Genomic DNA, 24,750 nt, shown 5'->3' on the forward strand with positions numbered 1-24,750 from the left:
GTCAGTTTTTTACACGAAACGACACCCATCTGACCTCCGCAACCTTTGCAGGGGAAAATAATTCATATTGGATCATGATGCCGTGTGGTTCCCAGCACCAATGAAGAAAAGAATAGGACCACTCCCTCTCTCTCCCATGGATGTCGTAAAAGGCGACTGCGGGATAGGCTTATAAACTTGGGATTCTTCTTTTAGGCGATAGGCGAGTCACCTGTTACTATTTGAATCTCAATTCTATCTTTAAGCGAAATAGCTGAACGTGGCCTATCAGTCTTTACAAGACTGTTGGCTCTGTCTACCCCGCAAGGGATATAGACGAGATTATATGTATGTATGTATGTTGGATCATGGTTACACATTCAGATGATTCAATAAGCAGATTTCGTCACTACGTTTTCCCTTACCGTAATAGCATCGGTTAGCACTCAAACTAATAAAAGTAATTCATAAAGGATTTGAACACACGCATTATTTTCGCAGGTACTCTTAATCATTCGACCTCCTCTTTTTCTATTGCCACCTATCCTACTAATATTATAAATGCGAAAGTTTGTTAGTATGTCATGATGTCAGTATGGATGTTTGTTACTCTTTCACGCAAAAACTACTGAAAAAACTCTTTTAAAACTACTAAAACTAACAGTAGTAGTTTTAAAAGAAAAAATCACTTGCAATGGCGGACTTATCCTATGAAGAGCTGCGGGCGAGAGTTAGATTGGTATTTTTTACATATAGATATAGCAACACTAAAATAAACTGTTCAGTCATAAATATATGATAAGTCGTTACCTCATAACATTACTCAGAGTAAATATTTGGTTAATAAAATTTCGATGTTGCTAGATAAATTATGACCGAGGGATTATGCAGTTTGAAAAATCGTGTAAAACCATCCTACAGCATCTATGCTTTTATGATATCACTAAATATTATTAAACTAAGTCCCTCGCCGCGTTTGTCTGTCTATTTGCAACTCGAAAAGTACTGGACCATTTTTTATACAGTTGTCAACAATAGTGAGACGGCTAACTGAGAAAGGCTTTGGTGTATAATAATTTAGTGTACGCTTCGCAATCGTGGGAATACCCAGGGAAAAAGTAGCCTATGTAGCCTAAAAGTCTGTTCTATCTGTGCATCATACGAAATGCATAAAAAAATTTATTCAAATCGGTCCAGCGATTTAGCTGTGCAAACAGAATAGACAGACAAACTTCCACATATTATAATACTAGCAGTGCCCGCGACTTCGTCCACGTGGAATAGTTATTTTGGGCATCATTAAAGCTCTCAAGGATGAATAATTTCCCCTTTTTTTCAAATTTTCCATTATTTCTTCGCTCCTAAAAGTTGCAGCGTGATGTTATATAGCCATAAGCGGTTCTCGATAAATGGAATATTCAACACAGAAATAATTTTTCAATTCGAACCAGAAGTTCTTGAGATTAGCGCGTTCAAACAAACAAACAAACAAACTCTTCAGCTTTATAATATTAGCATATATATATATAAGGATTTCCTAAGGTCACATTTAATCTAGCTTTTTTGTTTTTGGAGCAAAGGATTCGACAATAGAGTTTTGTTGTTATAAAAAATCTTTAAAAATAGTTATAGTTTAATATTATAGTTTTGAGACTAGTACTTTACTAACATAATAATATGTATGTATGACATAATTTTACATACATACATAAATATGGTCACGTCTATATCCCTTGTGGGGTAGACAGAGCCAACAGTCTTGTAAAGACTGATAGGCCACGTTCAGCTATTTTGCTTAATGATAGAATTGAGATTCAAATTGTGACAGGTTGCTAGCCCATCGCCTAAAAAAAGAAACCCGAGTTTGTTAGTTTACTTTCCCTTAAACGTCTTTTGCGACATCCATGGGAAAGAGATGGAGTGGTCTTATTCTATTTTGTACCGGTGCCGGGAACCACACGGCGCAAAATAATTTTATTTTTAAAGAATCATTTACACAACGCATTATAAAAGTCACAATTTGCTAATGTTGTCGTCTTAATCTTAATGAACCTTCTGTATTTAATATACCTAGATATATAAAACCATTTTGACCTTATGACCTTATGTGTAAATATCCTTATGATATCAATCAGACTATAGAATCAGCTGTTTAATATAGATATATATGGTTATGTAGGTACTTAGCTACTGACGGAAGAAACATACATACATACTTAAATCACGTCTCTATTTCTTACGGGTGTGGTGTGGTTTCCGGCACTTTAGATAAGGACCACTCCGCATTTTACCTATAAGTGTCATAGAAGGCGACTAAGGGAAATGCTAATAAACTTCATATTCTACTACTTGTAGACGATAGACAAGCTGTCACAATTTTTTTACTTTAATCTCAATTCCATCATTAAGCCGTATCGCTGCACGTGGTTCTTTTACGGCTCGGTCTACCCCGCAAGGGATATAGACGTGACAATATGAAAATACTCAAAGGCCACGCAACATGATCGAATTGAAGATTCAGATGGTGACAGGTTGGTAGCCCTTCGCCTAAAAGTAGAACCCCATTTTTAAAAGACATTTCTTTTATTGACTTTTACTGTCTGTGCGGGAAGAGAGGCAAGTAGAACATATAATTACGTCTATATCCTTTGCGGGGTAGATCAACAGTCTTGAAAAGACTGATAGGCCGCGTTCAGCTGTTTGGCTTTATGATAGAACTGAGATTCAAATACTGACAGGTTGCTAGCCCATCGTCTAAAATAAGAATCCTAAATTAAGCCTATCCCTAAGTCGCCTTTTACGTAATCCATGGGATCATAGATGTGGTTCTTTTTATATTGGTGCCGGGAAACTCACATTATTGGTGGAACATTGTATTTTGTTTCACTCACATCAGAAAAATACGTAAATATGTAGTAGGTATATACATTTCTAAACGCGCCACAAATATCAAAACGCTTCCCATTTCACCACGAAAGTGCAAAAAACATCCGACAAACAGTCTCAAAGAAAGTATTTGCTTTCCAAAATTCTGGTTCATTTTAACATCGAAAACAAAACGCAAATTTTATTCGCAAATTCCCGTCTACTTACACCTTTATCGAAACAAAACGCTCAAAAGTAGTATACCATTTAAAATCGAGTCCAATCGTGTTAAAAAAATAAAATGTCAAATTTTCATTCGAATGTTCAGAACATACGACGTTCTTTTTTTAAAAACGTTTGGCGCAAAAGTAGTATACTATTTTCCCGAACGAAATACAAGAAGGTCTTATGTTAGCGATTTTTTTTGCGCGCTAAAGGCATTTAGCTTTTACACATTATGTGCGTTGAATCTTATTATGGACTGCACGTAACATTTCCTCGCGGTCTGAATATTTGTTGACTTATAAGGACCGTGTTTACTTTTAATCTTAACATAACTTTAGTAACATCCGTCGGAATCTAATGCAATATCCATTTATAACTTTTTTTTCTTAACCGTCAATAAAAGATTTTAAAAAAAAGTTAGTCTTCGTTCTGAAACGGGAGCGCAAACGAGTGGAAGGTCATAAGTCCTACTAGAAATGGGATTTTTTAGCGGGAACCTCCTGAGCGTAGCAAACACTTATCTGAAACGGTATTAAAATAACGAGAAAATCATCAAATCATAGGTCAAACTGGGAACATATTTTTAGCCGTGTGGTTTTATGGCACTTCAGAATAGAACTGCTCCATATCTTTCCCATGGATGTCGTAAAAGGTGACTAAGGGATGGGCTTATTAACTTGGGATTCTTCTTTCAGGCGATGGGAGAGCAACGTGTCACTGTTTGAATCTCAATTCTATCATCAAGCCAAAAAGCTGAACGCGGCCTATCAGTCTTTTCAAGACTGTTGGCTCTGTCTACCCCGCAAGGGATATAGACGTGACTGTATGTACGTAGACAAAAATAATCAGGTCATATACTTACTTGTTGTTAAAGTTTAATAACGCATAAAGGTAGGTACCTACCCAAACTGAATAATATTTTGAGAGCCGTATCATATCGTTTGACGTACATAGTACGTACGTAAATAAACAATAGATAAATCAGTCGCAAAGTTTCAAGCCCTTTTATTTTTTTCATCTTACTGCGAAAAAGGTAGAACCTAGGTTTTTTTTTTATTTTCAATAAACATACGGCCAATTGTGTACAAGAAATTCCCTGCATTTACAAATGAGACCCAATCTATCTATTCAAATTTTCTTAGTCGTCAATAATAAGCTACAGGAATATCAAGGCTAGATCGAAATCAAGTCTAGGATATTTTCAGCTTTGTTTAGGTAATTTCCTTAGTCACCTCTAACTTTAACATAAAATACATACATACATAAATCACGCCACTTCCTGGAAGGGTAGGCAGAGACCACATCTTTCCACTTGCCCCGATCATTGCATACTTCTTTCGCTTCATCCACATTCATAACTCTCTTCATGCAAGCTCGTCGGTTTCGGGTACTCTTGATCTGACCTTTTGCAAGAACATCTCCGATTTGATCAAGGTACGTTCGTCTAGGCCTTCCCACTCCAACAGTCCCATTCACACTTTCTTTGTACATTTGCTTAGTCAACCTGCTTTCATTCATCTTCTCGACATGACCAAACCAAGCATTCCCTTTTCTATTCCTGTCACTATAAATTGTGAGTGGTTCTATTATACTTTGCCGAAAATAACTTATCTATACTAATATTATAAAGCTGAAGAGTTTGTTTCTTTGTTTGAACGCGCTAATCTTGGGAACTACTGGTTCGAATTCAAAAGTTCTTATTGCGTTGAATAGACCATTTATCGAGGAAGGCTTTAGGCTGTATAACATCACGCTGCAACTATTAGGAGCGAAGAAATAATGGAAAATGTGAAAAAAACGGGGATCCTTGAGGGCTTCAATGACGTCCAAAATTCCACGCGGACGAAGTCGCGGGCACAGCTAGTGTCATATAAACCTTTTACGGTTAGGTTACTCTATCATCAAAAATTTGTTATCACGCCATCTAGGGAGCAATGCTTGAAACATTGATATTAGAGAAAGTAAGACACCTACGAGTACGACTGAAAAACACTGAAATAGTACTTAACTTAACTACAAGATGGCAGCACATATTTTAAATTACAGAAAATTATGATAAAAAGCATTAAAATGGCCGGCACAAAGTATAATAGTGAAATGTTACTAAAATTCTCCTAATATAAATTCGATTTTTTGTATTACAGAATTCTGCATTAAATATTTATAAAAATGTATGTTTCCACTATTCGATACCAGATGTCTCTACATGTACCTGAAAATGAACTTATGCTTTCTATGTTGCGTAGAAATTTGATTAGAAATTAGTATTGTTTGTATGCATCCGTACTAATAATATAAATGTGTGAGTGTTTGTGTGTTTGTTTGTACTATTTTAACGACAATATGTTGTAGACAGATAATTTAAAATACTTTCAGTATTTCAAATTATCTTTGTACAACTTATGTAAAGAAAGAAATAATTCGTTTTACATTAATTAATGTTTTTCAATGTACACAATGTGCATTCGTCCATGATTTAGATTTAAGTGATCTACCTATATTTGTAAATTGACGTCCAGTGAATATGCTGCAGTGTAGTTTGTTCCGCCGCTTCTTGTACACACGCGCTTTGAAAGCGGCAGTATTTATAATTAGATTTAAGTGATGTGACGTCAATAAGTGATACCTTGTATCCAATTTTGAAAATAAAGCTATTCTATTCTATAGAGTAGGACATTCTTGGTTCTTCTAACGCGGACAAAGCCGCGGGCGTAAGTTAGTATCTATACTATAATATTTTAAAGCTGAAGAGTTTGTTTGTTTGAACAGGCTAATCTCAGGAACTACTGGTTCGAATTGAAAAATTCTTTTTGCGTTGAATAGACCATTTATCGAGGAAGGCTTAAGGCTATATAACATCACGCTGCAACTATTAGGAGCAAAGAAATAATGTAAAATGTGAAAAAAAACCGGAAAATTTATTTATCCTTGAGGGGTTCAATGATGCCCAAAATAACTATTCCACGCGGACGAAGTCGCGGGCACAGCTAGTTATTATACATATCGACGGTTGAAAGGCTAATTGTGGTAAGCGCCATTTTGTGAAAGCTGAGAAAAAGCGGTTTAAAGTTTTAATTTTTGGAAAAAAATTCGCTGTTAAAAAATGGCTTGACCGATTTTGATAAAATTAATACAGTATATTTATAAGGTTAAAAAGTACGTAAAACCATTATTTCTGTTACTATTTAGCAATATTTCAGTAATTTTATGGCGCTTACATCAAAATGACACTTTTCCAGGGAAAGGCAAAATGAGTTAAATGCTTGAAATGAACAAATAACTTGACAGCAAAATGAGTCAAATGCTTGAAGTGAACAAATAACTGGACAGCAAAATGGTTCAAGCGCCCATCCCATGTAATACAAAATAATTGAAAATGATTTAAATGCCATGTAATTTTCAACACTAAATTGATATTTCAGTTTAAAAGACAAAATAATACAAAAAGAAAATTGAGCAATTGAAATAAACGGCATGCCAATAGAAAGGTGATCATGACTTTAGGTTTTTGTCATCAATACAATAATTTTTTAGGAATTAAATAACGGTTATTTTTAAATAAAACAAAAAAGAAATCCTTATATGAGGATTCGAGTGCTTGTGTCAGGATAAACGGAGCGCACACTGAGTGGTTTAAGATTGAGAAAGGCGTTACGCAAGGATGTGTTGCGTCACCGGAACTGTTCAACCAAAGAGTCTGAAAGTGGATTAAGGATGAATGAGTTACTCGTCAAATGTCTGCTCTATGCCGACGATCAGGTTATACTGGCGTCATCAGCGGAGGAGTTACAGCAGATGGTAAACTGTATGCATGAAGCTTTAAAAGAGAATGGAATGAGAGGGAACGTAAGTAAAACTAAAACACTGGTTTTTGAAATGGAAAAAGAAATGACAGCATGTAATATTTTGATTGGAGGAGAAAAAGTTGAGCAAGTGAAAGAGTTTGTATATCGAGGATTAAAGTTTACATCAGATGGCAAGTGTAATAGTGATATTGAAAGGAGAGTGAACGCGGGGAACATGGTGAATGGAGCTTTGCATGCCTTTATGAGCAGTCAGAAACTATCCAAAAAGGCTCGGCTGGCTGTGCATAGGGGCGTGTTGGTCCCGACATTAATGTTTGGAAGTGAAAGTTTGGTATGGCAAAAGAAGCACGAAAGCAGAATAAATGCAGTGGAAATGAGAGCGTTAAGGAGTATGATGGGTGTGAAATTGAGTGACCGGATAAGGAACAGCGTGATAAGGGAATGTTGTGATGTGAAAGAAGAAGTATTGACAGGAATAGAAAAGGGTATGTTGAGATGGTTCGGTCATGTGGAGAGGATGAATGAAAACAGGTTGACTAAGCAGATATACAAGGAGAGTGTGGAGGGAAAGGTCGGAGGGGGAAGACCTAGACGAACGTATCTTGATCAAATTAAGGACGTCCTGGTAAAAGGTCAGGTCAAAAGTACCCGAAACCCCCGAGCATGCATGAAGAGAGTTATGAATGTGGATGAAGCGAAGGAAGTAGGTATGCAGAGATCGTGGCAAGTGGAAACAGGTAGTCTCTGCTTACCCCTCCGGGAAAGAGGCGTGATTTAATGTATGTATGTATGTAGAAAGAAATGACAGCATGTAATATTTTGATTGGAGGAGAAAAAGTTGAGCAAGTGAAAGAGTTTGTATATCTAGGATCAAAGTTTACATCAGATGGCAAGTGTGATAGTGATATTGAAAGGAGAGTGAACGCAGGGAACATGGTGAATGGAGCTTTGCATGCCTTTATGAGCAGTCAGAAACTATCCAAAAAGGCTCGACTGGCTGTGCATAGGGGCGTGTTGGTTCCGACATTAATGTATGGGAGTGAAAGTTGGGTATGGCAAAAGAAGCACGAAAGCAGAATAAATGCAGTGGAAATGAGAGCGTTAAGGAGTATGATGGGTGTGAAATTGAGTGACCGGATAAGGAACAGCGTGGTAAGGAAATGTTGTGATTTGAAAGAAGATGTAGTTACAGAAATAGAAAATAAAGGAGCATGCATGAAGAGAGTTATGAATTTGGATGAAGCGAAGGAAGTATGCAGAGATCGTGACAAGTGGAAAGAGGTAGTCTCTGCCTACCCCTCCGGGAAAGAGGCGTGATTTTATGTATGTATGTATGTACAACTTCGTTAACCGCCGGCGTTTGACTGACGCCGAAGACGCGCGCGAGCGCGAGCGAAACATGCCTCGGCAGCGCACACAACACGATAACTACCTACATCGTGCAACAAAATGTGTCAAACGACATGCGTGTGTGGGGCGATGGAAAACAAAAAAGGCTAAGCGACGTAGTTCAATATTATCTTAGAAATCAAAATGGGTCAAGCGACCATATCCTATAAAAAGCGAAAAGGCAAATTGGCGCAAGCGCCTCTGATTTTCAAAATAGTATGATGCAATGTAATCCATACGCCTTGACACAAAAAATATGATAAAAGTCAAAAAGGTTTAAGTGGCAGATCCACAAATTTACCCAAATCTTTGTCGTTTAGATCAATGACCGCCAAAATGAGACCCTTTTTTGCGGTTGTGTCAAGCGCCAAAAAAATGCTCAGAAAAATATGAGAGTGAGCTCAAACGATGGAGAAAAATTCGCTGATTCCAAATATGTATATAACTCAATATCTCAAAAAATGTCGCTTGACACAATTAGCCTTTCAACCGTCGATATAAAATACAAATGTTTAGAAACGTATATAATTTAATCCCTATACAAATACATTTAACACAATGCAAGATTATAAAACGTTACCCCATTTGTAAAGACGAAGTTATGATGTGTACCTACATATATCTATAGATACTTTGTAATCTGATGGAAGGAGAAATTTGTAGGGTAATGTTACCTGTTATTGACCGCTGACAAAACATACAAACATACATATGGTCACGTCTGTATTCCGTGCGGTTAGACAGTGCTAATAGTCTTGAAAAGACTAAAAAGAAGCCTATCTATGTAGTAGTCGCCTTTTATTATGTGAAATTAAAACTAAACCTACTTATAATTATAAGTAGTTTAAGTTTTAATTTAATTTAATTGTAATATATTATGTTTATTTTTTATTCATCTCGTTCTCATGGATGTCGTAAAAGGCGACTAATACATAGATAGGCTAAAAAACTTGGGAATCTTCTTTTAGGCGATGGGTTAGCAACCTGTCACTATTTTAATCTCAATTCTATCATTAAGCCGAACGTGGCCTTTCAGTGTTTTCAAGACTATTGGCACTGTCTAACCGCAATAGATGTAGATGTGATTACATGTATGTATGTACCTATGTATGTTTATTTTTTACTAAATAAATTACAAATATGTTTTACAACATAAAATTAATCGTCTGACTTCTTCCAACTGGCTTTTAGTCCCGGTTGCATCCTCACCTCTCTGGAGAGGAGCCCGGGGTATGCCTTTAACCTTAATCGTCTTTAACTATTCATATTAATCGTCTGACTGTCTGGAAGAATATTTTTTTTCTAGTTCTATTCAACACATTTCACTTTCTTTCTATTCATGTAATTTTTTTTTCTGATGCAATGAAACTTAAGTAAATATAAATGAAAAAGTTGTTTACATTTTTAATTGGCTTTCATCAAATAAAAAGCTAATAAAGTTACTATTTGAATCTCAATTCCATCATTTGGCGATACAGCTGATTCCAGTCTTTTTTAAATTGTTAGCCTTAAGTGATAATAACGTAAGTATGTAACAAGCTCTTCAATATTTTTATTAAAGAAGTAATTTACATGATTTTAATAAATTAATGAGTTAGGAGGTAGCAAAGTAAATAAAAAATAACGCAGGGTCCAGAAGAAAATGCTGCAGTTCAGTTTGTTACCGCTTCTCCTGCACTGACGCCTTGGAAGCGGCAGTAAACTTAGTTTTAAGCAATTTACTCTGACGTCAAACAAACCAAACCAAAAGATTTGACAATTATTAAGCGATATGCAGTAAAGTTAGTTTTAAGTAATTTATTTTGACGTCAACCAAACCTAACCAAAAGATTTGACAATTATGAAGCGAGATGATTTATCCTATAATAATGAATGAAAATGTTGAATTTTGAACTTTTAAATTTTGGTCAATAATAGGCTCGTCCACCCTGCCATAATGATATTCCAACGGGAACATCTGCCGACGACTGGATTAAGAATATTAAGATGATTTCGAAACACCAGCTGAATTACAATGGTTTTGATAGACAAACGGGAATCACAATTTTGTTGTTTTGGGGTCAGACATTAAAAGTCTTTGTTTTTGTTAAATAAATAAATGATTAAATTAGTGCCGTGCGGTTCTCGGTATTTTAATTAAGAACATGATTTGTTTCTTTTATAACTGTGTACTATTTTCTTGTTACTGTGTAAATTTCTATGCAATAAAGATATGACAAACAAACAAATATCATTCCATACACACACACTCCATATCTTTCAAATGAATATATATAATATGTCCCATATTAATAATAAAAAAAAATAATTTGCTTTTGAATATGCACTTTCGAATAACATCTTTCCCATGGATATCGTAAATGGAGACTAAAGAAAAGGTTGGCAAACTTGGGATTCTTATTGAATCTCAATTGTATCATCTACGGGCTGAAAAACCACGTCCAATTATGTACTACGGCTTGCGACATGTTGCTAGTCCATCCATTACAACATGAATCCCAAGTTTAAAAGGTTTTTCCTTAGTCGCCTTTTACGACATCTTTGGGAAAGATCCTATGATCCTATTCTAAAGTGCAAATTTAAAGACAATTTTTTTTTTATATTATGACATAACATGACTTAATAATATCTCTAAAGTCTCTAAAGTCATATTTTTTGCCAGGAACCGCACGGCATAAAAGTTGACATTTGAAATCGTAAACATTTCTATTATTTGTATGAAAAGAAACACGTTTTCTATATCGTATTGGTATTCACGACACAATCTCACGTTAAATGAAAACTGAACGACGGTGCATTCCACCCGCACCCAGGGATCGGTTTATGCAACATGTGGTCATACTGTAAATAACAATTTTTTGAGCACGCGTGAGAAACGAAAGAAAAAAAGTTAGCTTATGTCACTCTACGAGTAGAAGATCCATTCTATAACTGTGTTAATACTCGTAATTAATGATTTATCAATGACTTATCACTAGGTCAAGAGTACCCGAAACCGCCGAGCTTGCATAAAGAAAGTTATGAATGTGGATGAAGCGAAGGAAGTGTGCAGAGATCGTGGCAAGTGGAAATATGTAGTCTCTGACTACCCCTCCGGGAAAGAGGCGTGATTTTATGTATGTATATGTATCTATACTAATATTATAAAGCTGAAGAGTTTGTTTGTTTGAACGCTCTAATCTCAGGAACTACTGGTTCTAATTGGAAAATTCTTTTTGCGTTGAATAGACCATTTATCGAGGAAGGCTGAAGGCTATATAACCGTAGTAAGATGTAGTCTCTGTCTACCCCTCCGGGAAAGAGGCGTGATTTTACGTATATACAAATGTATGTATGTAAATAACTATCTTTTGCGCAGGGCGTGGGAAATGCCAGAAAAAAAAAATTAGCTTATGTCACTCTGGAAAGTCCATTATATGTCTGTATCAAATTTCGTAATAAAATGTTAAATGTAAGCCTATTCCCTTAGTCGCCTTTTACGACATCCATGGGGGCGAGATGGAGTGGTCCTATTTTTTTTTTTATTGGTGACTGGTTAAATAAATATAGTGCATAAAGCCGTCCCGCCCTGAAAGCTCCATGCAATTAGAGCATGACTGACGCCTTATAGATTTGAGATCGTCGGTATTCCAGTGAGGTTATATTTTAAACACATTGTTTACGAACAGAAATATATAAAAATAGCTTTTAAAAAAACTAGTTCTTCGTCGCGAATACACGTACCTAGATACATTTGATTTTTTTTTACAAAATTGTGAATACGTATTGCAAAATGTCAAAAACTTATTTTGATATGTTACAAACGTATAAAAATTTCTATTTACAGATACCTTACATACATACATACATAAAATCACGCCTCTTTCCCGGAGGGGTAGGCAGAGACTACCTCTTTCCACTTGCCACGATCTCTGCATACTTCCTTCGCTTCATCCACATTCATAACTCTCTTCATACAATTCAATATAGTAACATTTATAACAAAACATACAAACAAACAAACTCTTCAGCTTTATAATATTGATATTGATAGATAGAATCTTAGTCACAAGTAAACAGGCTCCTAATCTCAATTCCATCATTAAACAGTTAAACGTGGCCTTTTAGTCTTAGCGAGACTGTAGGCTCTGTCTGCTCCATAAAGGACAAAGACGTGATTAAATGTAACGCAGACGAATCCAAGGCTCTCCAGAGAGGAATCAACATTAGGATAAGAAACGATTTCTTCTTTCGTAAACACCAATACGATTCCTCGTTCAACTAAGCTTCTATCACCTGACCTGCCCGTAATATCTGTGAACGTGACATAAAAACCATGTTTTACTATGCCGCGCCTATCCCTTGATCCGCCTTCGGTAATTTCATTTCATTTCATTTTGTATTTGTTTTCAACATATTAGAAGATTTGTCTATAGTGATGTTGTTGTGAATTGGAACGGTCAATAGAATTCGTTTGTGTAGCAAAGTTTTTTTTTTTTTGTAAAAAGCCTTATTTTTTAAAATTGATAATGTATTTTTATTGATCTGCGTCTTGGATGTATGTTTGTCTATACGTATAACGGGATGCTTTTTAAAATATCGCACAAATTTTCTAAGCAAATTAAGTACATATGACTGCGATCAACTTTCCAAGGAAATTTGAACCGGTAGGTAATTCGAAAATATTTTTTTTTACCGATGACGATTTGTATGCAAAATTAACACACGGTTACAGAAAATAGCGAATTGCATTTTCACGAGCTGACGACGAAATCCAGTTATAATAATATATATTATTCTATAAACGTCCGGTGAAAATGCTGCAGTGTAGTTTGCTCCGCCGCTTCTTCCACACATGCGCTTTGAAAGGGGCAGTAGTTATAATTAGATTTAAGTAATGTGACGTCAATAAGTCATACATTGTATCCAATTTTGAAATTAAATCTATTCTATTCCATTTTTTTTTCTTCAGTCAAATTTAATAAAAATAAAATACATACCAATGCGCGTGACCGCTTTCCCCGTGACACTACAAAAGAGCTACAATCGTAAAAACGGTCGTCTCACCTCTCATCTATCGATACCCAATATGTATGGTGCAAGGCATAAGAGAGTTAAGTTATATTCAACACTTCGTCCGCGTGGAATAGTTATTTTGGGCGTCTTTGAAGCCCTCAAGGATGAATAACTTTCCCCGTTCTTTTGCACATTTTCCATTATTTCTTCGCTCCTAATAGTTGCAGAGTGATGTCATATAGCCTAAAGCCTTCCTCGATAAATGGTCTATTCAACGCAAAAATATTTTTTCAATTCGAACCAGTAGTTCCTGAGATTAGCGCGTTCAAACAAACAAACTATACAGCTTTATAATATTAGTATAGATAGACAATAGCCGACATAAACCAGCCCGCCTTTCCATATTATTTTAAAATTACGATGCCTAACAGTGTTCATATTGTAACTATTTATAAGCAGTAAGTGTAATTCTGCGCCACAGAGGCCGTCTTAAATTAAAAAATAAAACTTTAGCTGTCAATGTTATTAAACGTAAGCTCTTTTTTTCACAGATTATAATAAAACGCTAGAAAACCTGGTTGACTGGAAGAAATCCCTCACAGGGATAAGTCCGCCCTTGTGCATTGTTATTTTTAATGTCTTTTTATGTGATACTGCTCATAAAAAGTTTTATATTAGTTATTAAGCTTAAGCAACTGCGCATACGCCATATGGATGCTAAGTCGGAACAATTTTATTTATTAAGAAAACATGCATCTTATTAGTTAGTGTCTGTTATGTTGCTTTATAAATAAAATAAAATAAAATAAAATAAAACCAAAATACAAAAAAATTGTCGTGTAAAATAAAGTACCTATTTACAAACAAAAAAAATTTAAAACGATAAAACGCTTCAGCCCGTGACTTGCCCCAATCGTTAGCGCCACAACCCCAAACCGCTACATTATTAGAGCATGTAAACCTCACTCTTTACGACACAGCATGCCAAACCGGGTGTGTCATTGAATATCTGGGATAATGCTATTGTAACATTTACAGGAGTGGAAGGGAAGACGTGGTGAGAAAACCTGTTACTGGATTTATAACCAAGATTCTATAGTGCCGTGTGGTTCCCGGCACCATTTGAAAAAAAAAAATAGGACCACCCCATCTCTTTCCCATGGATGTCGTAAAAGGCGACTAAGGGATAGGCTTATATACTTGGGATTCTTCTTTTAGGCGACAGGCCAGCAACCTGTCACTATTTGAATCTCAATTCTATCATTAAGCCAAATAGCTGAACGTGGCCATTCAGTCTTCTCAAGACTGTTGGCTCTGTCTACCCCGCAAGGGATATAGACGTGACCATATGTATATGTATGTATGTATTCTATATGGGTTAGGCCAGACTGACTGACTGACTTACCCAATCCAGGATTATGGGGTAAAAATATGAAAACAAGATGAGGTGCCGTGTGGTTCTTGGGACTTAGAATAGGAGCTCTCCTTATCTTTACGATGGGTGTAAAAGGCGGCTAAGGGCAAGGCTAGTAAACTTGGCATTCTTGTTTTAGGCGATAAGCTACCAACCTGGCACTACTTTTGTCAAGACTGCAGGCTCTGTCTACCCTGCAAGGGATATAGACCTGAACATATGTATAGTAGCAATGAAGTTAAGGAAAGTAATTAGCTTACATACAAGCTAATTACTTTCCTTAACTTAATTGTATTAATTCCTTAATTTTGATTTTAAAATTTCTAAATTTGAATTTTTAAATTTCTAAATGTTTATCTATGTAATAATAGCAAATTAATTAGAATTTTTGGTTACATACATATCGTCACATCTATATCCATCGCGGGGTAGACAGAGCCAACAGTCTTGAAAAGACTGAATGGCCACGTTCAGCTATTTGGCTTAATGATGGAATTGAGATTCAAATAGTGACAGGTTGCTAGCCCATCGCCTAAAAAAGAATCCCAAGTTTGGAAGCCTATCCCTTTATTTTTGGTTAGGCTAAATAAATCTTTCACTTACCTACTGATCGCAAAAACTACTAATGTTACTCCTTCTTTCTACTCGGAAGTTTCTCAACCATGAGCGGCTTTTCCCACGTTTTTTTTCCAACGGATTAAGTCCTTTATAAAATCTGTTGCGAAATCACACTCCGTTTCGCAAAACATGACCTAAGTATTCCAATGATGGCGTTCATAAGTTCCAATTTAGATATTAAAATCTATCTTAAGACCTACATATATATTCGAGGAATAAATGATTATGATTTATGATAAAATCCTACTAATATTATACATGCGAAAGTTTGTGAGTAGGTATGTCATGTTTGTATAGATGTTTGTTACTCTTGCACGCAAAAACTACTGAACCGATTACGATGAAATTTAATATGTAAGTAGGTAGCTTAAGACCCAGAATATATAAATAGTGTAGTTATATATAATATAGGCTATTTTTTATCCCGGAGTTCCCGCGGGATTGATGCCACGCGGACGAAGTCGCGGGCGGCCTCTTGTTGAAATAATTTTCTTACGAAAAATAAATAAAATGTCCATATTGGAACCCCACATTTGACCCGCCTGTTATTTACGACCGCTGTCAGTCACATATTAGCTATTAGGGTTGACACATACATACACAACAGTCACGTCCATGCGGGGTAGACAGAGCCAACAGTCTTGAAAGACTGACAGGCCACGTTCAGCTGTTAGTCTTAATGTAGTAATTGAGATTCAAATAGTGACAGGTTGCTAGCTCATCGCCTACAATAAGAATCATTCATTCATAAAATCACGTTTATATCCCGTGCGGGGCAGACAGAGGCAACAGTCTTGAAAAAAAATTGAAAGGCACCGTTCAGCTGTTAGGCTTAATGTTTGAATTGAGATTCAAATAGCGACAAGAAATCCCAAGTATATTAGCATTTCGCTTAGTCGCCTTTTGCGACATCCATGAGAAAAGATAGCTTGTGTTCCTAACAACAAGATCCTACTACTATTATAAAGGCGAAAGTTTGTATGGATGTATGGATGTATGGATGTTTGTTACTCTTTCACGCAAAAACTACTGAACCGATTACCATGAAATTTGGTATGTAGGTAGCTGAAGACCCAGAATAACACATAGGCTACTTTTTATCCCAGAGTTCCCGCGGGATTGATAGGGTTTCCATGCGGACGAAGTCGCGGGCGGCCTCTAGTAACAAAATAAAACTACTTTTGACAGCCCTGACACACCGTTTTTCCTATTTCTTTATTTATCAGCCTCGGTTTACATATAGAGACGGTGCGCTCTGACGCAGGAGGGGGGCAGAAGTGGGGGCAGGGGGGAGCCTTCAAAATACCGCAATGAAGGCGCGTAAATAGCATAATGAAATTCCATTTATAACATTCATAATCACGTCTTACAGGGATAGACAGAGCCAATAGTAATCAAAACACTGATAGGCTGTTTGGCTTAATGATAGAATTGAGATACATACATATGGTCAGAATTAAAAGTAAAAAAAAAAATGGGGAAAATTATTCATCCTTGAGGGCTTCAATGATGCCCAAAATAACTTTTCCATGCGGACGATGTCGAAGGCACAGCCAGTCTATCTAGTTTGTTTGTTTGAAGGCCCTAATCTCAGGAACTACTGGTTCGAATTGAAAAATTATTTTTGCGTTGAATAGACCATTTATCGAGGAAGGCTTTAGGCTATATAATATCACTCTGCAACTACAAGGAGCAAATAAATAATGGAAAATGTAAAAAAAAAACCAAATTATTCGTCCTTGAGGGCTTCAATGATGCCCAAAATAACTCACGCGGACGAAGTCGCGGGCATAGCCAGTTTCAAACATATAATATATCAATAACAATTTATTATAATATGTTTACAGCTTTCGTGAAATATTTAGCTATAAAATACTAAGTATCACTCAAACATATTGCGTGCACGTAATGGCTGCTATGCACGGAGCGTTTAAACGCTTTCATTAAATTTTTTGCCGTGTGGTTCCCGGCACCAATACAAAAAAGAATATGACCACTCCATCTCATTTCCATGGATGTCCTTAAATGCGACTAAAGGGTAGGCTTAAAAACTTGGGATTCTTTTTTAGACGATGGGCTAGCAACCTGTCACAATTTGAATCTCAATTCTATCATTAAGCCAAATAGCTGAACGTGGCCATTCAGTTCTTCAAGACCGTTGGTTCTGTCTACCTCGCAAGGGATATAGACGTGACCAGATGTATGTATGTAGTCTCTCTATTATTGAATTATGGTATGATGAGAAAAGAACTTTTTCTGATTGGCCTGCGTCTTGGATGTTTATCTATATAAGTATTTATTATAAAATATAGTATCGTTGAGTTAGTATCTCGTAACACAAGTCTCGAACTTACTTCGAGGCTAATTCAATCTGTGTAATTTGTCCCGTATATATTTGTTTATTTATTCAACCTTGAAGTCTAACTTATTACATTATAAGCTTGCTTAGCGTCCACCTCGTAAATGTGTAGGTATAAAAATTATAAAAAAAGCACTTTTCTGATAATGTTTTTAAATGTATAAATTAAAAATAAATACATTTGTATTCATTTTATATAATATAACACTAGCTGTGACTTCGTCCGCGTGGAATAGATATTTTGGGCATCATTGAAGCCCTCAAGGATGAATAATTTTCCCCGTTTTTTTCACATTTTCCATTATTTCTTTGCTCCTAATAGTTGCAGCGTAATGTTATAGTATAGCCTGAAGCCTTCCTCGATAAATGTTATATTTAATACAAAAAGAATTTTTCAATTCGAACCCGTAGTTCTTCTGAGATTAGCGCGTTCAAACAAACAAACTCTTCAGCTTTATAATATTAGTATACATAGATTATTTAAATTTTTATGTACTTAATCGTTTAGCTACAAACCGCTCCGTGAGCAGAAACCTTTAGTATAGCAATAAAATTATATGATAGCCGTGTGATACCTTTACGTTGAAGAATAATTGGGGAACAGCATTTACTGGCCCCCTGGGATGGAATGTGGGATGTTGCGGAGGTGAGATATGAGGGCCAGCTTCATCTTTAGATATACACATACATATAATCGCGTCTATATCCCTTGCGGGTAGACAGAGCAAACGGTATTGTAAAGACTGATAGGCCATTTTCAGCTGTTTGGCTTAATGATAGAATTGAGATTCAAATAGTGACAGGTTGCTAGCCCATCGCCTAAAAGTGGAGTCCCAAGTATATAAGCATATCCCTTAGTCGTCTTTCACGACATTCATGGGAAAGAGATCGAGTGGTCCTACTCTCAGGGGAAATCACACGATTCATAGAATCGTAATATGACATAATTTTTTTATAAAACCTCTTTACTTAATTTATTTGTAACAACCATAAACAAGCCAAATTTAAAAAAATATTGCCAAATGTCAAAAGTCTAAAATAGCATGGAAAGAAATATCAAAAGGTATGTAATATATATATATGTATAAATCCTACTAATATTATGAATGCGAAAGTTTGTAAGTATGTCAGTGTGGATGTTTGTTACTCTTTCACGCAAAAACTACTAAACCGATTACGATGAAATTTGGTATGTAAGTAGCTGAAGACCCAGAATAACATATAGGCTACGTTTTATCCCGGAGTTCCCGCGGGATTGATAGGGTTTCCATGCGGACGAAGTCGCGGGCGGCCTCTAGAAAATAAATATATACGGGACAAATTACACAGATTGAGTTAGCCTCATAGTAAGTTCGAGACTTGTGTAACAAGATACTAACTCAACGATACTATATTTTATAACTAGCTGTGCCCGCGACTTCGTCCGCGTGGAAAAGTTATTTTGGGCATCATTGAGGCCCTCAAGGATGAATAATTTACCCCGTTTTTTTCACATTTTCCATTATTTATTCGCTTCTAATAGTCGCAGCGTGATGTTATATAGCCTAAGGCCTTCCTCGATAAATGATCACAAAAAGAATTTTGCAATTCGAACTAGTAGTTCCGGAGATTAGCGCGTTCAAACAAACAAACTCTTCAGCTTTATAATATTAGTATAGATTAATAAACATCCAAGACTTAGGTATATGTACAATGATAAAATAATTCAACGCGAAAGTTTAAAATCTCCTTTATTTTACAGTCATGGCAGGAAATCTGATAAGGAAACCCACACACCAATGCTGAAGATATTCAAAGATATAATGCAGCTTGAGAAAAAGTATGTTTGACCCCCCATTAAAAATTGGGATACCATAAAACCATAATTCATTTAGTAAATGTCGCTTTCGAGTCTTCTGGCTAATTCTCATCATCATATCATGCTAAACATACATACATATATATGGTCACGTCTATATCCCTCGCGGGGTAGAAAGAGCCAACAGTCTTGAAAAGACTGAATGGCCACGTTCAGCTTTTGGCTTGATGATAGAATTGAGATTCAAATAGTGACAGGTTGCTAGCTCATTGCCTAAAAGAAGAATCCCAAGTTTATAAGCCAACCCCTTATACATATAATCAAGTCAGAAAATTCGTTAAATGACATTATACGAAGGGCTTTAATATCTGCCAATATACCTTGTCAGCTGGAACCGCCGGGCCTGTCGCGTACGGACGGGAAGCGACCTGATGGACTCACTCTGGTGCCGTGGCAGAGAGGACGTTGCCTGTTGTGGGACGCGACGTGTGTTAGCACGTATGCGGCGTCCTATCTCACTAACACTGAGCGTACACCCGGCGCAGCCGCTAAGATGGCTGCTGAACAAAAGATTAATAAATACTCGGTTCTAACAACTCAGTATGAGTTTGTTCCGGTGGCCGTAGAAACAGCCGGTCCATGGTGTCCTCAGGCGAGGCTCTTTATTGGTGAGATAGGACGGCGTTTAAGGGCACGTGGTTATGACTACCGCTCGGGATGGTACCTGGTGCAAAGGCTCTCCATAGCTATCCAAAGAGGGAATGCGGCAAGTTTAATGGGTACTTTTGAGCCGGGTGCAGTCCGGGGTGGTATTTTTGATTAAATGTATTTGTTTGTTTGGTGATTGTTTCTATTTTGTATTACCTTGATGTTGACGAAGCTGTTGTGAATATTTTGTAATATTTTGATAAATAAAACTCATTATTAACACAATGGGCCTTAATTATCAAGTCAGTATCCCTTGCGGGCTAGACAGAGCTAACATTGGAAAGTTTAATAGGCCACGTTCAGTTCATGATTGAGATTATTTATTTATTTTCAGTGATCCGGAAAAAGCGAATTTATTGAACGAATCGGAACGACATAAAAAAAAGAAACAGTATAAGACATCAAGATCAAAATCAGATCATACTGTCAATGTGAGTTATTTTAATTTTAACCCTTAACTGGTATCGTAAATTTGACTAACGAAACTAGTATCGTGGGGGCCGCGCGGCCCCCTGTTAAAATTAGATTCCAGGATACAAATGTCTACAAGTTTTTTTTGAACTTCAAGAATTATTTTGATAGGATAAATAACAAGCTTGTTTTATGAAATTAATAAGTTTTTATTCATATACTTCTTTTAACTTATTTACTACAAGAGATCACAAAATTTGGTCAATTTTTTGGTTATTTTTTCTTACCACTATAAAAATAAAAAATAAAAAACTATTTTTTCGAAAGTCTTTACCTAACATATGTATGTTTCTTATTTCTTATAAAATAAACTTTGAAAAATTAAACTCAAACATAAGTATTTCAACGTATTAGAAAAAAAATATATATATAGTGGGGTCCGCACGGCCCCCGCAACGTACGTAGCTCCGCTCTGGTAAAAGCTTCAGCGCCGAATGTCCGGCACCAGCCGCGTGTCGCAACGTAATGAGATTACTCAAAATGGCATAGTTTTTAAAAAATTCAAAAAAATATAGGAAGTGTCTAGTCTGCCACCAGTGGTCATTTAATAAAAATAAATATACTGCCACTTGTGGTTAGATAAAAAAATATATTTTTCTGCCGCTATAGGCACAATAACAAATAAGGCTATTCTGCCACAAGTGGCAAGTCAAACCAACAAAATATTCTACCGCTAGTTAGAGGCAGCATACCTACCAAAAATAAACAGCCACCAAAGCTGAGGCAAGCCTTTTGCGGCAATTGATATACTTATCAAAAAGTAGTAAATGATACACAATTTCTAAGAAATATATTTATTTTTCATGTACGGGTACATAACAACGTTTATTTAGATATTGTTCTTTTTTTTTTCTTAACTCCTACTACTGTTAGATCATGCCCTTTGGGTCGACCTCTGCGTTTTCGGACAGCTGGTAATCTTATTGTTTGATTAACAAGAGCATTACAGGTCTGTGCCTGATTTAATGCCTTTAGCATTAGCTAAAGGCATTAAATCAGGCATATATTTTGTCATTTCTATCTTCAGTTTTTACATGTTTCTCAGCCTTTTCTAGATTTTGTTTCTGTTCAACAGGTTTCTCTATATGTAGATTTATTTCATTCTCATCCTGTTTATTATGTATTATAAGTTGTCTCTCTGCGTATTCTATATTTACTATCTCTAAATCTTCTGCAGTATGGTCGATTATATGTATGTGCCTTATTTGTTTTTATCGTTACATTTTCATAGTATTTTGTGTCTTCCTTTTCTGTTTCTGGTTCAATATGTATTATTACATGTGTCTCTAAGTTTATTTTATTGCTTTCTTTTTGTTCATTATGTATTATTACTATATTTTTAGCAAATCCAATTTGCTCTGTTTCTAAAACCTCTGTAGTGTTATTGTTAATTTCTATGTTACTTGTTCTTTTAAACGTATTTTCATCTTTATTTCTGTCATCATTTTCTATTTCTTCGTCGTTTATTTCTAAATGTTGTATTTTTTTGGTCTCTTCCTTTTGATTAAGTACTGTTATTGTTTTATGGCCTTTATTATTTTAACATAGCTGTTTTGTATTTTTGCGGTACACAGAAAAAGCACTCTAAGTGCTTTTTCTGGGTTTTATCGTTAATTATAATTTACAGTAATACAAACAATGAAAAAAGTTTAAAACTTCCTCATCAACTACAAAAACAAAAACCGAAAGGGTTATGTTTTTGTTTTTGTCACATTGCTAACTTCGGTACGATACTTTAACATAAGAAATATATGCTTTATATACAAGTTATAAGGAACATATTCCAATAACTAATAACTTGTGGCGGAATAGCATTTTATATTAGTCTGCCGCAATAGGAACAACTTCACTACGCTGCCCTAGTGTATTTTAAAATTAGACTTTATTAGTTTGACTAAAGGAACAAATTTAAAAACCACAATACTTGTGGCAGAATTATTTAATTTCTTATTTTACCACTAGCGGCTTAGTAATTCGATTTGTTAAATGGCCGCTGGTGGCGGACTAGACACTTCCAAAAATATAACGCGTGGGGTCTGCGCGGCCCCCACGATACCGGTTAAGGGTTAATTATCCTACTAATATTATAAATGCGAAAGTATATGAGTATGGCAGTATGGATGTTTGTTACTATTTCACGCAAAAACTACTCAACCGATTACGATGAAATTTATTTAATACTGTTGTTATCAGTCTTTTCAATACTGTTGGCTCTGTCTACCCCGCAATGGATATAGACGTGATTATATGTACGTATGTATGTAACTTATATATATATATATATCCCGAATTTTTTACAAATTCCACGAATTCCAGAGACCCTGTGACTCGGCCAGTTCTGACAGAAACTGCGTCACTTCAAAACTTCCGGAGATCAGGCAGTATGACGTACACACATGTCAGGTGCGTGTTAGTTATTTATTTATATATATATGTAGGTACTAGTGCCGTGTGGTTCCCGGCACCAATACAAAAAAAAAAGAATAGGACCATTCCGTCTCTGTCCCATGGATGTCGTGAAAGGCGACTAAGGGTAAGGCTTACAAACTTGGGATTATTTTTTAGGCGATGGGTTAGCAACCTGTCACTATTTGAATCTCAATTCTATCTTAGACTATTGGCTCTGTCTACCTCGCAAGTGATATAGACGTGACCATATGTATGTATGAACTCGTAGGTACATCAAGGAAAATAAGAATAAAACTTAAAATAAAGAGAGATTCAGTACAAGGGCACTACTTATTATATATATTTCTAGAGAAATCTCTTCCGGCGGCATTTGCTCGAGTGGACTGTATATAGACTGTACTGGTCGCTGTATCTCTAAATGTTCATCCATTCATTCATATGGTCACGTCTCTATTTCTTGCGGGGTGAACAGAACCAACAGTCTTGAAGAGACTGATAAGCCACATTCACCTGTTTGGCTTAATGATAGTATAAACATAATCTATTAAAATTCGAAATAGAAAAAAGGCTATCATTCATTGCCTTTTAGTTGGTAGCTATTTTTATGCAAGCCTTGATTGTTTTTTTTTAATTTTATTTCAGTGCAAGGGCGGTAAGAAATCCGAAGACACAGCTTCATGTACCTCATGCGCGTGAGTGCACTATTTCAGCCTGTTTGTTTGTTTGTTTGTAAATACTTTATTGTACATAACAGAATTATGAGAAAAATATAGTATTACAAAAACACAAATGCACAACGGTGCAATTGTTCATTATACATATACATACATATGTGCCGTGTGGTTCCCGGCACCAATAGAAAAAAAAAAGAATAGGACCACTCCATTTCTTTCCCATGGATGACGTAAAAGACAACTAAGGGATAGACTTTTAAACTTCTTCTTGAAATCTCAATTCTGTCATTAAGCCTAACAGCTGAACGTGGCTTTTAAGACTGTTGGCTCTGTCTACCCCGCAAGGGATATATGTAGACGTGATTTTATGTATGTATGCATGTGTGCATGTTATTGGTGCCCACGGAAGACCAGCGTTGTGGTATATACCACAAATTGGTACCACATTTTAGTACAAAAGTTGTTATAGATTAAGGTTTCTGTTCTTGATATGTTATTATGTACTAAATAAACATTTTTATATTTCGTTCTTTCTTTGCATGCAAGTATGTATGCATGCATGCATGTATGTGTGTATGTATTTTCTTGCAGATTAAAACGCCTGGCGACCTCAGACTACGCCTGCATTGCCTGCCTGGGCGTAGTTTTCGTGATAACAGTTATAGTGGCGTTCTATATCGTTTTCAAGAGTCCGTGCGATACGAGGTTGAAGACTGATAGACCAGGGCGGAGAATATTTAGAGGCATCAATCTGGGCGATGTAGGGCTCAAGGCGGACGAAGACAGGTAACTAAGCTTGTATGTATACATATATACTCGTATATATACATATATACATATAATCACGTCAAGACTGACAGGCCACGTTCAGCTATTTGGCTTTAAGATAGAATTGAGATATTACATACATACATAAAATCACGCCTCTTGCCCGGAGGGCCCTTTACCAGGATATTTAATAGGTACTCGTATATATATACATACACATACATACATAAAATCACGCCTCTTTCCCGGAGGGGTAGGCAGAGACTACCTCT

At 36.1% G+C, this 24,750-nt stretch overlaps 2 protein-coding genes across 2 annotated transcripts in view; one reads left to right on the forward strand and one right to left on the reverse strand.

Moving 5' to 3' along the window:
• Nucleotides 1-24,750, reverse strand: part of LOC106138583 (uncharacterized transmembrane protein DDB_G0289901) — a 429,961-nt gene that overhangs the window by 48,205 nt on the left and 357,006 nt on the right. The gene's annotated exons all lie outside the window — the stretch shown is intronic.
• LOC106138567 (uncharacterized protein MAL13P1.304-like) overlaps nucleotides 23,011-24,750 on the forward strand; it is a 37,427-nt gene continuing 35,687 nt past the window's right edge. The window contains exons 1-2 of the mRNA XM_060952613.1: nucleotides 23,011-23,030; nucleotides 24,302-24,496. Of these exons, the coding sequence (XP_060808596.1) occupies nucleotides 23,011-23,030; nucleotides 24,302-24,496 (215 nt within the window). The remainder of the gene's footprint in view (nucleotides 23,031-24,301; nucleotides 24,497-24,750) is intronic.

This window comes from Amyelois transitella, chromosome 29 (genome assembly GCF_032362555.1).
Source record: "Amyelois transitella isolate CPQ chromosome 29, ilAmyTran1.1, whole genome shotgun sequence".
Lineage (NCBI taxonomy): Eukaryota > Metazoa > Arthropoda > Insecta > Lepidoptera > Pyralidae > Amyelois > Amyelois transitella.